Consider the following 17,207-nt stretch of genomic DNA (forward strand, 5'->3'; position numbering starts at 1 on the left):
ATAAAAGGTGATTTGTCACAAGAAGTAGAAAATATCTAGTTAGGGACATAAGATGTGATTGTGCTCTCTCCAGTTTTTCTGCTCTACCTTACTGTGGCCATATCTCTGAGGAAGAATTTAGCAAGATTCCAGGGCAAATACAGCTTTACTTTAAAGTATTTGAATTTTCTCTGTATTACAGTCTTCCCAGTTGTATAAATCTATTGAAGTTAATTATTTTTGGTCCATATGTGTTTCTTGGTTTTCTGAAAATACAAGTGACTTAGGTTTAGTGATATTTAATTTTAGTTTATTTTATTAATATATCCACTGATGATAGTAGTTATCATGCCCAATTAAAATCCTAATTCATAACTTGTGAAGGTTTATTTGAATTCTTTGAGTAATATGCTTTAAAATTTCTATAATCTTGTATATTAAACTATAACCTATAGAAAGCATGTTATGCCACCCTGAAGGTTGCTATAAAAATTGTTTATGAAGTTCAGGCCAAGACTAAAATATGTTGAAGTGGAGAGTTGTGAAAAATGTTCTATATAGCATAGGAGACCAAATCATGCTAAAATGCGGAAAAAGACTATACATCAGTTTCTAGGCTACATTATTCAAAAAAATACAACCATAAAAAAGGTAATAAGATTACATTTTCACATTTCACGGCTAGTAAAGCGCATTAGGCTGCTCAGATATTCATAACTTACTGTGACATTTGGGAAGATTACATTTTGTGGTGCAGAGCCATTACTACAGCTCAGATAATAACTAGCCAATGCCTAGACTTGGATTATGATCCTTGTCATTGAAAACAAATTTGTGTTTTGAAGGTTGATCAGCTTCAAATAACTATTAGAAAGGGTTAACATGACACACTTTGGACCCTGTGCATGCTTTTTAGGTATAATAGATATGCATATATATAGTATATCAATATGCCACACATTTGTATATATCAATTTCTGCCATCAATTTTCTTCTTGAAAGGTATATTTTGTAATATTTAAAGCAATGGAAAAATATTTAAAACACCTGTCTGGATACTGCTCTCACACTGTAAACTCAATTTAAAAGCTGGTGAAATATTTGGGTTTTTTTGGAAATTACTTTCAAAAATTAATTCTGTAGCTTCTTGTAAGGGTGGTTACTGGCAGAAATAAACACAGATTAAAATGAAAGATTGATGTAAGTAATATTAGGGTGAAAGTAAGGTCTCCTAAATTAGTTGTAACTAGACTTTTGATCTGTTTAGACCTCTGTGGGATATGTCCGAACATATATGTACTAAAAACTATCCCTTTGCTCTTTCTGCCCAGATGCTCTGTGCCTTTTCAGAGGCAATCACTCTTTAGTTTCTTGTCTATCATTCTTGTGTATATGCCTGTGTATATACATGTTTTACATTCACATTGTAGCTTACAGTTCACCTTTTCTTCCATCTTGATTTTCTCACCTAAGTAACGTATTTTAGAGATTTTTTTCATGTCAGATGGAGCTGCCTCATTCTTTTCATTGGCTGCATCATATTCCATTATATAGTCACATACAACTTTATTAACTGTTATCTGATAATGTTTTTTGGGGGGATTGTTGCTTGTATTTTCTGTTCAAAATGTGTCATAATGAAGTTCTTGTATCTAACATCATTACCTACATGTATCCGTAGGATAAATTTCTAGTTGTTAAGGTAGTAGGTATTTGTGTGTGCCTTTTTCTATTTAATATAATTCTTTTGAGATTGGTTAGTTCGTTGGTTTGTTTATTTATTTATATCTATCTATTGATCTACTTTTGCAAGAGAAGATTGACTCATATTGGTAATTGTGTCAGTAGTTCCAGTACCAAATACTTTTCTCACTTATAGTAATTTTTCAGTTGAAGTACTTGGTTTCCCAGACACAAATCACATCATCTCAGAGTAATTGTCATTTAAATTCCTCCATTCTGATATTTATACATTGCCACCTTTTGGACAATGTATCTTCTGTGCCTCCAGAATAATACCAAATGATGGTGATGATAGTCATATTTTAATCTTGTGTCTGACTTTCATGAGACTCATTTCAATTTTTCTGTGCGAGCATGATGCTGGCTTTTCAGGTATGGTTGATATATTTTATTATTAAAGGAAGTCTTTTACAATTAATAAAAAAGTATGATGGAAATATAAAACTATTTAGCAATGCCACAGTAATAGCAGTGGGAGGTAAGCTCCATCAGTGGATGCATAAAACTGGAATAACTATTCCGTTGTGGTTTACTCTATTATGAGCTGTTGGATTTTGTTGTACAAAGTATGGCGAGAAACAAGATACTTGCCTAGTCTCAAGGTGTTTTCCACAAGATGTGTAATAATTTAAACATGAAATATAGTAACATTTATTTATTTATTTATTTGAAGATCTTATTAGAGAGAGAGAGAGAGCAAGCATGAGCAGGGAGAGGAAGAGGAAGAAGATGACTTTTTTGCTTAGGAGGGAGTCCAATGCTGGACTTGATCTCAGGACCCTAAGATCATGACCTGAACTGAAGGCAGATGGTTACCCTATTGAGCCACCCAAGTACCCCTCTGGTAACCTTAAAATGAAAAACATTTGACAAACACCACCTTAAACAAGTGATCAAAGCTAACTTTACCAATAGTGAGGTGTATTTACATGAGATACCATTGAAATGGTATGCTAAGGACATCCATCATGCTGGGATACTTTCCATCTATAAAATATCTGGCAAATATGCTTAAAAACATCAAAATCTTGAAAGTCAAAGAATGCCTGAGTAACAGTCTTAGTTTGGAGAAGACTAAAGGGATGCTCATCATGGATCAGCAAAAGGACTTTAGTGTGATTGAGTAAGATCTGTAAATTTGTCACTAGTCTTTTTTATCAATGTTGTTTATTGTTTTAATGATTTAGGATTATATAATATAATCACATTTGGGGAAGCTGGGTAAAGAGTATATAGGAATTCTATACTATTTTGTAGCTTTTTGAATATTTGAAATTATTTCAGGATAAAAAGTTAAAGACCGGACAAGCAGATGATCTTTACAAAAACAAATTAAAAAAGAGTTCTTCTGTAGTTAACAGAATTTTGGGGTGGATTAGGGAGCCATGCATGTATACTTTATAGCCACGACCATGTAGGTAGGGGAATTGGCCCAGTGACACCGAGAGGCCCTTTTAGCAGAAACCCAGTGCTCCTTTGCTTTTGCTAGATATTCCTGATGATACACAGTACTGTACACTAAAATCTCTGCCAGAGCTTTCCCAGAAGAATTGAGTGCTTTTACCACTGCATTAGCCAGGAATTCCTATCTCCTATATGCACATGCTGCTTCATGTTGTTCATTTTTCCATTTTTTCTTTCTCTTGGCAGTGTGTTTCTTTGGCAGGAGCTGGGAGACATCAATCCTTGGCTTCAAGGAGTTTTAATTGATTGTCTAATTCTGAACTTTCCCTGCTTTTCTGGAGTAAAGAAAAGTCTCTATTAGGTTGTGTCTGTTATTCTTTTATGAGCTGTTGGATTTTGTTTTGTAAGTTCACTTTCCCAATTCTTGGCCTCTTTTTGGGTTTAGGAATGCATAATGAAAAACTAAGACATACTCAGAAGGACAGGAGTATAGGTGAATCTTATATGTAGTATTTCTGACAGATGTCTTTTAAAATACTAGTTAATAAGGATAGCTTTGCAGAGGTAATTATAAAAGTATTTCAATTCCTTTAAACACTTGGAATTTGTTTAAATTTAAGAAACTCTCCTCTGTGGGAGGATGCTGTGGGTGAGATGGCATTGTGGGGATAGGTCAGTATATCTTTCTCTGGATGGATTTTTTGATAGTATCAATGAAATAAATTCTCTTGATTACTACTTTGGGTGTATGATTATATTTAAGTTATCCTAGTTATAGACAGGGAAGGAAAGGGACTAAAATCGGTAGGTAAAATAAACTAGAAATTTGGCAATTATAAATGCTACGTTCTGTGTCCACTCTGAGCATTTTTAGCTTTTCATTTCTGTTGTGAGCTGGTATTTTGTATAAGCAGCAAAGCACCGGTAGGTTGTTGTGGATAGTTCACAGAGTTCATGATTCATAAATACTGAATTAGAAGCAGTTATAGAGCTAAAAGTTAGATCTTTGTTGGTATCCGGTCAGTACATAGTGATTTACTGAAGACATTCTGTATTTGTTTCTGTTGAAGAATATTTCCATTTGTATATTACAAGTCTTGCTTGACTTTGTGGTGTCTTAACTTGAAGGTTTCTTTAGAATCTTTATTTTTTAAGAACTGTGTGTGTGTGTGTGTGTGTGTGTGTGTGTGTGTGTGTGTGTGTATTTATGGGCCCTTTTGTTGTAGAGGGTAGAGAAGAATGTGTATGGGTAGTTACTGCCAACCGAAAGCTGAGGAGTGTGCTCTAGTTATATCAAAAAAGCACTAATATTTTTAATTTTCCCCTCTTTTTGGAAGCTGGTAGGAGGGCAATTTGATTTGGAAATGAATTTCATTATCCAAGAAGGTGAGAGTATCATCTGCATGGTGGACCTACTAGAAAAGTGTGATATTACTTGCCAAGCAGAGGTCTGGAGCATGTTTACAGCGATTCTGAAGAAAAGCATACGAAATCTTCAAGTCTGCACTGAAGTAGGTCTTGTTGAGAAAGTGCTTGGGAAGATTGAGAAAGTTGACAATATGATAGCAGGTATGATTTTTTTTTTTCTGTAGTACATTGGATGTAAAGAAATAAAGTTTGATTCTTAAATACTGTATTTCTCTTATTTAGTAATATTTATTTCAGAAATATTTGAGCATCTAATGTTCAGACTCTTAAATAAGCACAGTATATTTTAATAGTTGAAGAAATATAAGTTGATTGTTTTATTGTCTTCTTTTGTTTCCAGATCTTTTGGTTGACATGTTGGGAGTGCTGGCTAGCTATAATTTGACCGTTCGAGAACTAAAGCTATTCTTCAGTAAACTTCAAGGAGATAAAGGACAATGGGTAAAAAAATGGAATACTCTTTGATATTTGAAAGTATCCCTTTCCTCAGACACATTAGTGGCTTTTAAGCAACTGTTTTTATTATACGGGGTAAATGTCAAATTGAACGGAAGAGATCAATTAAAGTAGTGTTTAGGTCTGAACAGCTACTTTTGCCATGACCTGACACAGGTGCAGACTGAGAGAATTGGGTGTTCCAGGCAGGCTATTACTTGGCCTTTCTTCAAACTATTAGTCTTCAAAATACATTTAACATTTATTCGAGGGAAAGGGTAAGGACAGAGAAGGAAGAGTGTTAAGGTAGCGGCACCTAGATTCTCTGTTGACCTGAGTAGTTTAACTGTTGTCCTTAAGCTTGAATAACTCACTGAGTGAACACAAGCTGTGCAGTTAATTGGCTCCACCATCCACAAATTCAATTTAGTGGTCATTTTCAGTGAATGGCAATAGTGTCAACTTAGTTTGAACTCCAGGTGCCTTAGCAAACTGTTTCTTCTTGCCACGGGTTACTTACCTCTTAGAGGAATACTAATAAATATTTTCCCCCACTTTTGTTGCATTTCTAGGCTTATTTTAGTGCTCTTGCTCAGCTACACCTGATCCTTAATCTAGTTCTGATGAAATATATTTAAATTGGTTATACTTGAGCTTCTTTGTATCAAGCTTTAGTTCTCTGGCTACTTTTAAGATTTCATCACTTTTAAGTTGGTAGGATCTTGATCTCAGGGTTTTGAGTTCAAGCCCCGTGTTGGGTGTGGAGCTTACTTAAAAAAAAAAAAAATTCATCATTGATTTGTAGCAATTTTATTATGTTTCTTGGTAAGGTTACCTTGTGTTCATTCTTTTTTTTTTTTTTTTTGAGATTTTATTTATTTATTTGACAGACAGAGATCACAAGTCGGCAGAAAGGCAGGCAGAGGGGAAGCGGGCTCCCTGCTGAGCAGAGAGCCCCATTGGAGGCTTAATCCCAGCACCCTGGGATCATGACCTGAGCCGAAGGCAGAGGCTTTAACCCACTGAGCTGCCCAGGCACTCCCCCCAACCCCGCCTTGTGTTTATTCTTATTACAGTTTTGGTATCTGTGTGTTTATAATATAATTTTCAGCAAATTTTGAAACACTTTGGTCATTATTTCTTCAAATACCATTTTCTTGTCCTTCCCTCCTTTTTTGGGACATGTGTGTTAGCTCTAATTACATGTATGTTAGCTCTCTTGATAGTGCCTAGTAGGTCACTCTAATCTTTTCACATTTTCTTTTTTAGTCTTTTCTCTTTGTGCTTCATTTTAGACTGCTTTTATTACTATATTTTTAAGATAACTTCTCTTGTGCAGTGTGTTGATTCTATCCATTAAAATTTTAGATTTTAGTTTTTTTAGTTCTATAAATTCTCTTTAGTTTTTTTTTAGTATCTATTTCATTTTTCCTCATTATGTTCATGTTTTCCTTTAAGTACTTGGGACTCTTGAGCATATTTATAATAGTTGATTTCATGTTATTATCTGAATCTATCTTTGTCATTTTCTAGATCATTTTTTTATGCACTAATTTTGCTTCTGCTTATAGGTCTTATTGTCCTTCTAATGCTAGTGATTTTAGATTGAGTGATGTTAGATATAGTGAATTGTTCCTTGTTGAGTGCTGGATTTTGTCATATCCCTTTTTTTAGATTATTAGTCTGCTTTGGTAGATGGAGATATTATTTGTGCCTAGTTTAAAAGTTTTCTTTTGGTCAGGTTCAGATTGACTGTTGTTCTAGGGCTAGATTAGCTTCCTTATTCAGACCTGATCTTCTGGGACCTCTGTGAATGACCCTAAGTCTCAGATAAAGGATAAGAGGTTGTGTAAGACTGTGGTCTCTACCAAGTGCCTAGTAGGGTCTCAAACAGTTTCTGGCTCTATCCTAGCTGTGGGAGTTCTTTGACTTAACAGCTGTTAGTATCTTGGCCTCACCTTGTTCAGTTTTATGGCAGGTTTGAATAGTTTGATATTAAGCCAAGGAGTGTGGATTTCTGGAGCTTCTTGTCTATATAGCTTTTTTCTCTTTAGTACTCTGCCTTAAAGCTTTTATCTTCCTTAGACTACCCATATTCTACTCTCTGCCTCATCAAGTCAATGAGACCTTTAAATTCTATTTTGTTTCTCTCTTCCTGTGCAGTGATAGAAATTGTATCCTGGTAGAAAGTCTGATAATTTCATGGCTCATTTTGTTTCCTTTTTCTCAAGTATCAACAGTCTTGAGCTATCTCTTCTTCCATGTCTGAAAACAGTTTTTGTTTCATACATTTTATCCAGTATTCTGGTTGCTTATATGCTTTGACAAGTCTAGGTCCTGTTACTATATCTTGCCTAGAGGAGGAAGTACAGATCTTCTTCAACTTATAGTGAGATTCCATCCTGATAGTCCCATTATAAGTTGAAAATCCATTTAATACACCTATGCTGCCAAACAACATAGCTTAGCCTAACCTATCTTAAATGTTCTCAGAACACTTAACATTGGCCAGCAGTTGGGCAAAGTCATGTAACACAAAGCTTATTTTATTTTATTTTTATTTTTATTTATTTTTTTAAAGATTTTATTTATTTGACAGACAGATATCACAAGTAGGCAGAGAGGTAGGCATAGAGAGAGAGGAGGAAGCAGGCTCCCTGCCAAGCAGAGAGCCCGATGTGGGGCTCGATCCCAGGACCCTGAGATCACGACCCGAGCCGAAGGCAGAGGCTTAACCCACTGAGCCACCCAGGCGCCCCCACAAAGCTTATTTTATAATATAGTGTTGAATATCTCATGTCATATATTGAATACTGTATTGAAAGTGCAAAACAGAGTGCTTGTGTGGGTACAGAATGGTTGGGTATCAGTTTTTTACCCTTGTGATGCCCAGTGTCATAAGAGTATTGTACTACATATTGCATATCACAAGCTTGGGAAAAGATTAGACTTTAAAGTACTATTTCTACTGAGTGCATATAGTTTTCACACCATTGTGAAGTGAAATTGTAAGTTAAACCGTCAGATGTCAAGGATGGCCTATATACTGGTTTCATTTAAATTTTGTTTTATATTCAGTGTATTTATTGTGAATGTATATTTAATACATTTTTTTGGTGAATATAGAAAACTCTGAGAAAATAAGAGGATATGAATAGATGTTTATTTATATAGAAACCCCACAACCAAATAAATACAAAATCACTAATAATTAGAGATCTTCAAATTAAAGCTATTATTTCACCTTATGTCTGTTAGTATTAAGGTTTATAAAGTTGGATAATAGCAAATATATTTGTGGGATAGGGTTATTTTATTTTATTTTGGTGGGGTCAGCATTTATATTTCTAAGCTAATTCACAAGCTTTGCTTTGTTTCAGCAAGTTAAGTCTTTGCATCAGGAGTTGAAGCAGAAAATTATTTGATTTACTGATTGTATTTTGAGAACTGTTTTCCTATTATTGGTAGTAATGATAGCACAATATAGACCATAGCCTACTTTTAAACTAGCTTAAAACAGAATCTTTTAAATCAAAAAGGAACATGGATATGTTTAAATAACAGAATTGATGGGATTGATGACCCCACCCCACCCTATCACTTACCATGGTGGGCAGACACATTAGAATATTGAGGCATAATTACAACTAATATGGCCAAGTGATTGCATCTAAGTTCTGAGGGTTATGTTACATAAGTGTTAGATTACACATCTTATAGTTACATACATATTTTGATTTTGTCTATTTCAAATTCCATCTTTTGTTCCAGTTTTTATTTTATTTTATTTTTTTCAAATCTTTATTTAAATTCTAGTTAAGATATAGTGTGATATTGGTTTCAGGAGTAGAACTTAGTGATTTATCACTTACAAAAAACCAGGGATAGGGTTATTTGAACGTGTATGCTGGTGGCTGGCATGAACACTCATTTAGCCAACCTCCAGTAGTCTACTACTACTTAGTCACATAAATTAAACTGCTATACGGTGACTTGGTAATTTGCTCCTGAGTACATGTTCCATGAGATTCTCAGTTTCTTTTCTGTTTTTTTTTTTTTTTTTTTAAAGATTTTATTTATTTGTCAGAGACAGATCACAAGTAGGCAGAGAGGCAGGTGGGGGTGGGGCGAGGAGGCTCCCCACTGAGCAAAGAGCCCTATTGTATAGGGCTCGATCCCAGGACTCTGGGATCATGATATGGGCCGAAGGAGAGGCTTTAACCCACTGAGCCAACCCAGGCACCCCGAGACTCTGTTTCGTAAGGAAATACACATGAGGATGTTCAATGAAGCATTATTTTTGGTGGCAGTGAATTGTCACCACGGAGGCTTTATCATTAGGAAAGTAGACAGGTAAAATGTATTAGACGCATTAGCTAGATTATTATATAGCAGTTAGAATTGATGCAAAAGTTAATGTGAATAGATGCAAGAAGCAGGAAGAAACAGATTAATATATCTAACCCAATATCATTTAAATTATAAGTACAGTCACACAAAAACATTTTTGAAGGAACACATAAAAAGATTAAATATGTTTAGACAGTTGCTTATGTGACTTGGAGTTGAATGAGAATAGGTTTAGGGCATAAAGTGAGAAAATAATGAGCTGTTAATAAAACGAGCAAGGCCCTGGGGCATGCAACTCTTGATCTCGGGGTTGTGAGTTCAAGACCCACATTGGGTGTAGAGATTACCTAAGAATAAAATCTTAAAAAAAAAAAACAACCCAAAACTGAAAAGAATTCAGAAATTTGTGGAATGGTTCTCTAGATGGAAATGCTATATTATTTTTATTTTTGACTGCAGAGTTATTTTTAGTTATTTCATTTTGGAGTTTATTTTAAAAAATCAATATGAATGTAGTTACTTGTTGCTACACTTTTATAATTAAGCAGTGTGGCTAATTGAAAATTTCTTGGTCACTTAGTAAACTCTCCACTTAACATTTAGGTAGAAGATTGCTGGACTCTTAGACATTTTATAAATAGAGTAGATACCAAATAAGATGAAAGCAAGCAAGTGATTTCACTTGTAGGTTGGCCTTGTTTAGAACTTTTAATGAGGAAGAATGTATTACACTTTATCCTGTTTGTTTACAAACTGATTAAAATGATAATGTGTATATGATTGTTCATTTCTTTTCCTTGTAAATAAGTCTTTTTGTTTTAGTTGTTGTTTTGTGTATTAGAGGAGACTTGTGGGTCAAAGAGGCATTATATAGATGTAATGCTACAGCTTTTTATATGCTATATAGTAAAGGTAATATAGAATGAAATATGACAGAGGATTGGATCCAGTCTCAGAGGTCAGGGAAGACTGCTACGAGGAAGTGGACCTTTAGGATGAGCTCTTTTTAAGTTGGGTAAGATTTATTTAGTTAAGAGGGAAGAGAAGTGGGCCTAGTGAGAATATTGTAAGCACAAGGAATAGTTCGTGCTCAGGCCCTTTTGTGGGAAGAATACAGAGAGCAGAAGATAGAAATGCAGAATGAGGCTAGTGAGATAGATTGAGTATCTTGTGGGCTGTGGTAAGGCTTTTGGTCTTTATTTTAAAGGCAGTGGGAAGCTCTCTGAGGGCATAATAGAAAGGTAAAAGTGTAGTAGTTAAAACTATGGACTCTCAAGTAAGACTGAGTTTTGATCCTCACCTTGCCATTTTGCTACCTGTGTGACCTTGGACATGTTCTTCTGTCTCAGAGTCCTCCTCTATAAAATAGGATAATAATAGTACCACCTCTGGTTATAAGGTTAAAATATTTTTATTGTTTCTTTGAAAACAGTTTTTAACAGTATAACATAGTAGGCATTATTTGTGAAATTAAAAAGTGTGTTTTAAAGAGGGATGGGTGGTGGGTTGATATAGTTTGTAATTTTAAAACATTTTTGCTGCAGTATGGAGAAGATTCAGGTGTCAGATGATATTGGCACATATTTATCAAACACCTCGTATGTTCTATTGTATTACAAAAATGGCATAGGTACATTTTATATTTCTTTAAGATAGTGAAAATAATTGCTTTTTATATGCTTTTAGCTAACAGCATCATTTGTTTTTTCTTGGGTATATTTAAAGTATGAGTATATTAAAAATAACTTTTTGTTTTATGGTGAATAATGTGTTTAATGAGCTGTTGATTATTTTCATAGCCTCCACATGCTGGGAAGTTGCTATCTGTGTTAAAGCATATGCCTCAGAAGTATGGTCCTGATGCCTTTTTCAACTTTCCAGGAAAGAGTGCTGCAGTAAGTAAATTTTAATGAGGAAATCACTTGGAGTTTTCCTTGCCTTCCAGAAAGTACAGCCGTGTAAACAACCTGACACGTTCATTGTTAGGTAGAAACTTCTTTGCACAGCTTAACTTATTCCTTACAGCAGTTTTTCGTGTTACTTTTTCCTGTCTTAGAGGTGAAGAAATACAGGCTCACAGAAGTTAAGAAAGCTGCCCATTATAGCTTGGGGCAATAATGGAGTAAGAACCCAGTTCTTTTGAACATGTTGTCTTTAGAATTTATCTCCGCATTGTCCAATAGGTATTTTATGTGACACTTTCACTTTCTATCTTACTGAATCTTTCTTCAGCCTTGTACTTCCCCAAAGGGTGTTTCTTTTACACGTGGTATATAGAATGAGAATAAATCTTTGAAACTTTTTGGCAAGTTCTCCGGATTCAGGAGTTTCCAAATTACATCAATTTCAGCATTTTTTAAGCCTTTATCAGTTTAATATAGTTTAAATAAGATGTTGATAGTAATATTTGTAATATTTTAGAATGTTAATTGGAGTGCATTGTATAATGTGCATATGTTATATATGGAAGCTTTTTTTTACCTCCTCATATTACATTCATCTGCTTGTTACTAGCAAAAAATTTTTTGAGAGTATTTCAGTCTGTTCTTTTTCTGAGATTATTTTTTGTTATTTTTACTTTGTTTTTCATAATATCTTACTAACGTCTTAGGCCCTATGTAGTAGTCAGGTAATACCTGCAAAAAGAAAAGAGTGTTTTTTTTTTTTTGTTTTTTGTTTTTGTTTTTTTTTAAAGATTCTATTTATCTGTTTGACAGACAGAGATCACAAGTAGTCAGAGAGGCAGGCAGAGAGAGAGGGGGAAGCAGGCTCCCCACTGAGCATAGAGCCTGTTGGTGGGCTCGATCCCAGGATCCTGAGATCATGACCTGAGCTGAAGGCAGAGACTTAACCCACTGAGCCACCCAGGCGCCCCAAGAAAAGAGTGTTTTAAAAAAAACATTTGTAATATTTGAATATTTAATACACAATACACAGCTTTCTTTGGACAGTTTATTGCTGTATTGTTTGTTCTTCATAATTTTTCCTTTTAGACCTGAAGCTTTCCAGAATAACTTCATTCTCTTGGCATTGAGCCTATAATTTACCTCTAATATAAGAAGCAGTTTTATGAGATGAACTTTCTTGAAATGCAAAATTTTTAATGTTCACTTTGTTTTTCTTTTATTCTAAATTCTAGTAGTTAACATACAGTATAATGTTAGGTATACAATTAGTGATTCAGCAGTTCCATACGTCACCTGGTGCTCATCATGTCAAGTGCATTCCTTTATCTCCATTACCTGCTTAACACATCCTCCTGCCCCTGTCCCCTGTGATAGCCATCAGTTTGTTCTCCAGTTAAGAGTTCATTTCTTGGTTTGCCTATATTTTTTTTCCCCTATGATTATTTGTTCAGATTCCTAAATTCCCTGAATATGTAAAATCATATAGTATTCGTTTTTCTCGGATTTATTTCATGTAGTGTGATACTCTGTAGCTCCACCCATGGTGTTGCTAATGGCAGGATTTCATTCTTTTTGATGGCTGAGTACTATCCCATTGTGTGTGTGTGTGTGTATACACTACATTTTATTTCTCCATTCATCAGTGAAAGGACATTTGAGATCTTTTCATAATTTGGCTATTGTAGATAATTCTGCTATAAACACCAGGGCACATGTATCTCTTCAAATTAGTATTTTTTATTCTTTAGGCAAATATCTAGTAGTGCAATTGCTGGATTGTAAGGTAGTTCTATTTTTAACTTTTTGAGGCACCTCCATACTGTTTTCCAGAGTGGCTGCACCAGTTTGCATTTCCACCAACAACAGTACAAGAGGGTTCCTTTTTCTCCATATTCTCGCCAACACTTGTTCTTTCTTGTTTTGTTAATTTTGCCATTTTGAAGGTGTGAGGTGATAACTCTTCATAGTTTTGATTTGTATTTCCCTGAAGATAAATGATGTTGAGCATCTTTTCATATGTCTGTTGGCCTTCTGTATCTTTGGGAAAATGTCTATTCATGTCTTCTGCCCATTTTTTATTTGTGTTGGTTATTGGGCATGGAGTTTTATAAGCTCCTTATATATTTTGGATACTAACCTTATATCAGATATGTCATTTGCAAATATCTCTTCTCATTCTGAAGGTTGCCTTTTAGTTTTGTTGATAATTTTCTTTGCTGTGCAGAAGGTTTTTATTTTGATGTGGTACCAATTGTTTATTTTTGTTTTTGTTTTCCTTGCCTCAGGAGACATATCTAGAAAAAAGTTGCTACAGCTGATGTCAAAGAGGTTACTGCCTGTGTTCTCCTCTAGGATTTTAATGGATTCTTATATCACATTTAGTTCTTTCATCCATTTTGAATTTATTTTTGTGTATGCTGTAAGAAATTGGTTCAGTTTCATTTTTTTGTATGCTGCTGTTCAGTTTTCCCAACACCGTTTATTGAAGAGACTGTTTTTATTCTGTTGGACAATCTTACCTGCCTTGTGGAAGATCAGTTGACCATGTAGTTGTGGGTTCATTTCTTTTTTTTTTTTTTCCCCTGTTCCATTGATTTATGTGTGTGTTTTTGTGTCAGTACCATACTGTTTGGATCACCACAGCTTTGTAATGTAACTTTGAGTCCAGAAATGTGATGCCTCCAGCTTGGCTTTTGCTTTTCAAGGTTGGTTTGGCTATTCATGGTTTTTTGTGGTTCCATACAAATTTTAGGATTCTTTGTTCTAGCTCTGTGAAAAATGCAGTTGGTTTTGATGGGATTAGATTAAATTTGTAGATTGCTTTGATAGTATAGACATTTGAATAATATTTGTTCTTCTAGTCCATGAGCATGGAATGTTTTTCCATTTCTTTGTGTCATCTTTGGTGTCTTTCATTAGTGTTTGATAGTTTTCAGAGTATAGATCTTTTACCCTTTTGGCTAAGTTTATTTCTAGGTATCTTACTATTTTTGGTGCATTTGTAAGTGAGTTTGATTCTTTAATTTCTCTTTCTGCTGCTTCATTATTGGTGCATAGAAATGCAACATATTTCTATACATTGATTTTGTATCTTGTGACCTTATTTATCACTTTCGGTAATTTTTTGGTGGAATCTTTTGGGTTTTCTCTGTAGAGTATTATGTAATCTGCAAATAGTGGAAGTTTGACTTTTTTCCTTTCCTATTTGGATGCTTTTTAATTTTTTGTGTTGTCTGATTGCTGTGCCTAGGAATTCCATTTCTGTGTTAAATAATAGTGGTGAGAGTGCACATCCCTGTCTGTTTCTGACTGGTAGAGGAAAAGCTCTCAATTTTGATCCATTGAGAATGGTATTAGTTGTGGGTTTTCGTAATTGGCCTTTATTATATTGAAATATATTCCCTCTAACCTTGTTTTGTTGAGTGTTTTTGTCATGAAAGGATGTTGTACTTTGTCAAATGCTTTTCCTGCATCCATTGAAAGGATCATATGGTTCTTTTATTTTTTCAAGAGACTTATTTATTTAGTAGAGTGAGAGATGGTGGGGAGGAGTGTTATGGGGAGTGGGAGAGAGAGAATCTCAAGCAGACCCCTTGCTGAGCATGGATTTCCCAGCATGGGGCTTGATCTCACAACCCTGAGCCGAAATCGAGAGTCCAGTGCTTAACTAACTGAGCCACCCAGGTGCCCCAGGATCATATGGTTCTTGTCCTTTTTATTAATGTGTATCCTGTTGATTGATTTGTGAATATTGAACGACCCTTGCAGCCTAGGAGTGAATTCAGCTCGAGTGTGGTGAATGATTCTTTTAAGGTACTGTTGGATTTGGTTTGCAAGTATTTTATTGAGAATTTTTGCATCCACGTTCATCAGGGATATTGGCCTGTAGTTCTCTTTTTTAGTCAAGTCTTTATCTGGTTTTGATATCAGGGTAATGTTGGCCTCATAAGATGAATTTGCAAGTTTTCCTTCCATTTCTATTTTTTGGAGTAGTTTGAGAAGAATAGGTATTAACTCTTCTTAATAAAATTAACCTGTGGTAAAATTCACCTGTGAATCCATCTGGCCTTGGACTTTGGGTTCATGGGAGATTTCTTAAATTACTGATTCAATATCTTTGCTGGTTATCAGTCTGTTCCAGTTTTGTATTTTTTCCTCTTTCAGTTTAGGTACTTTACAATTGTCTAATTTGTTGGTACATAGTTTTTCCTAATATCTCCTTATAATTCTATTGTGGTGTTTATATTTCTCCTCTCTCATTTGTGAATTTCATTTATTAAGATCCTTTTTCTTTTCTTTTCTTTTAAAGATTTTATTTATTTGACAGATGAGATCACAAGTAGTCAGAGAGACAGGCAGAGAAAGAGAGGAGGAAGCAGGCTCCCTGCCAAGCAGAGAGCCTGACATGGGGCTTGATCCCAGGACCCTGGGATCATGACCTGAGCTGAGGGTAGAGGCTTTAACCCACTGAACCTCCCAGGCGCCCCAGTCCTTTTTCTTTTCTATTTCATAAGTCTGGCTAGGGGTTTATCAATTTTATTTATTTTTTCAAAGAACCAGCTCATGGCTTCATTGATTTGTTGTTTTTTAGCTTCTATATCATTTATTTCTGCTTTGATCTGTATTATTTCCTTTCTTTTGCTTGCTTTTGGCTTTGTTTGTTGTTCTTTTTCTAGCTCCTTTAAGTTATAAGTTCAGGTTGTTTATTTGTATTTTTCTTGCTTATTAAGGTAATCCTGTATTGCTGTGTACTTTCTTCTTTGGTTTCCTGGTTGACCGATTCATTGTTCAGTAGCATGTTCCTTAACCTCTATGTATTTGTGGTCTTTCCACGTTTTTACTTGTGGTTGACTTTAAGTTTTATACCATTATGGTCAGAAAATATCTGTGGTATGATCTCAGTTTTTTTGTACTTTTGAGGCCTGATGTTTGACCTCGAATGTGATGTATTCTGGAGAAATCCCATGTGTACTTGAAAAGAATGTGTATTCTGCTTTGGGATGGAATGTTGATGGAATGATGAATGTATCTGTTAAGTCCATCTGGTCCATTGTGTCATTCAAAGCCATTGTTTCCTTAGATGATCTCTCCACTGATGTAAGAAGGGTGTTAAAGTCCCCTACTATTACTGTATTATCATCAATTAGTTTTTTATGTTCGTTATTAATTGTTTTATATATTTGGATGCTCCCATGTTGGGTGCATAAATATTTACAGTTGTTAGATCTTGTTTGATTGTTCCTTTTATTATGATGTAATGCCCTTCTTCATCTCTTGTTATAGTCTTGTAGCTTAAAGTTCAGTTTGTCTGATGTAAGCATTGCTACTCTCACATCTTTTGATGTCTGTTTGTATGATAAATGTTTCTCCATCCTCTCACTTTTCAGTCTGCAAGTGTGTTTAGGTCTAATATGAGTCTCTTGTAGAGAGCATATAGGTAGGTCTTGGTTTTTATTATTTTTTTTTCTTTCCAAATTTTTATTTAAATTCTAGTTAGTTGACACATAGTATAATATTGGTTTCAGGAGTAGAATTTTGTGATTCATTGCTTACATATAATCCCCAGTGCTCATCATAATAAGTACCCTCCTTAATACCTGTTGCCCATTTAGCCCATCCACCCCCCCCATCAACCCTCAGTTTGTTCTCTGTGGTTAAGAGTCTCTTAGCATTTGCTTCCCTCTCTCTTTTTCTTTTTTTTCCATCCATAGATGATGATTGTTTTTTTTTTTTAATCCATCCTGACACCCTATGTATTTTTAGTTTTTTTAGTTATTAATTATTATTTTTAGAGAGCACAAACAGGGAGGTGCTGAGGCAGAGGGAGAGGGAGAGAGAGAATCCCAGCCTGCCTCCATGCCCAGAATGGAGCTCAACACAGGGCTCGATCTTAAAATTCTGAGATCATGACCTGCGTTGAAATCAAGTATCAAGATGCTTAGCTGACTGAGCCACCCATGT

General features: G+C 34.9%; 1 protein-coding gene across 2 annotated transcripts in view; it reads left to right on the forward strand.

The window, feature by feature from the left end:
• The window catches only part of LRBA (LPS responsive beige-like anchor protein), a 730,800-nt gene that overhangs the window by 84,674 nt on the left and 628,919 nt on the right, over positions 1–17,207 (forward strand). For both annotated transcript variants that reach the window (XM_082728100.1, XM_082728101.1), the window contains exons 3-5: positions 4,464–4,695; positions 4,895–4,995; positions 11,139–11,234. In XM_082728100.1, the coding sequence (XP_082584226.1) occupies positions 4,464–4,695; positions 4,895–4,995; positions 11,139–11,234 (429 nt within the window). The remainder of the gene's footprint in view (positions 1–4,463; positions 4,696–4,894; positions 4,996–11,138; positions 11,235–17,207) is intronic.

This window comes from Mustela nivalis, assembly GCF_964662115.1.
Source record: "Mustela nivalis genome assembly, chromosome: 4".
Classification (NCBI taxonomy): domain Eukaryota; kingdom Metazoa; phylum Chordata; class Mammalia; order Carnivora; family Mustelidae; genus Mustela; species Mustela nivalis.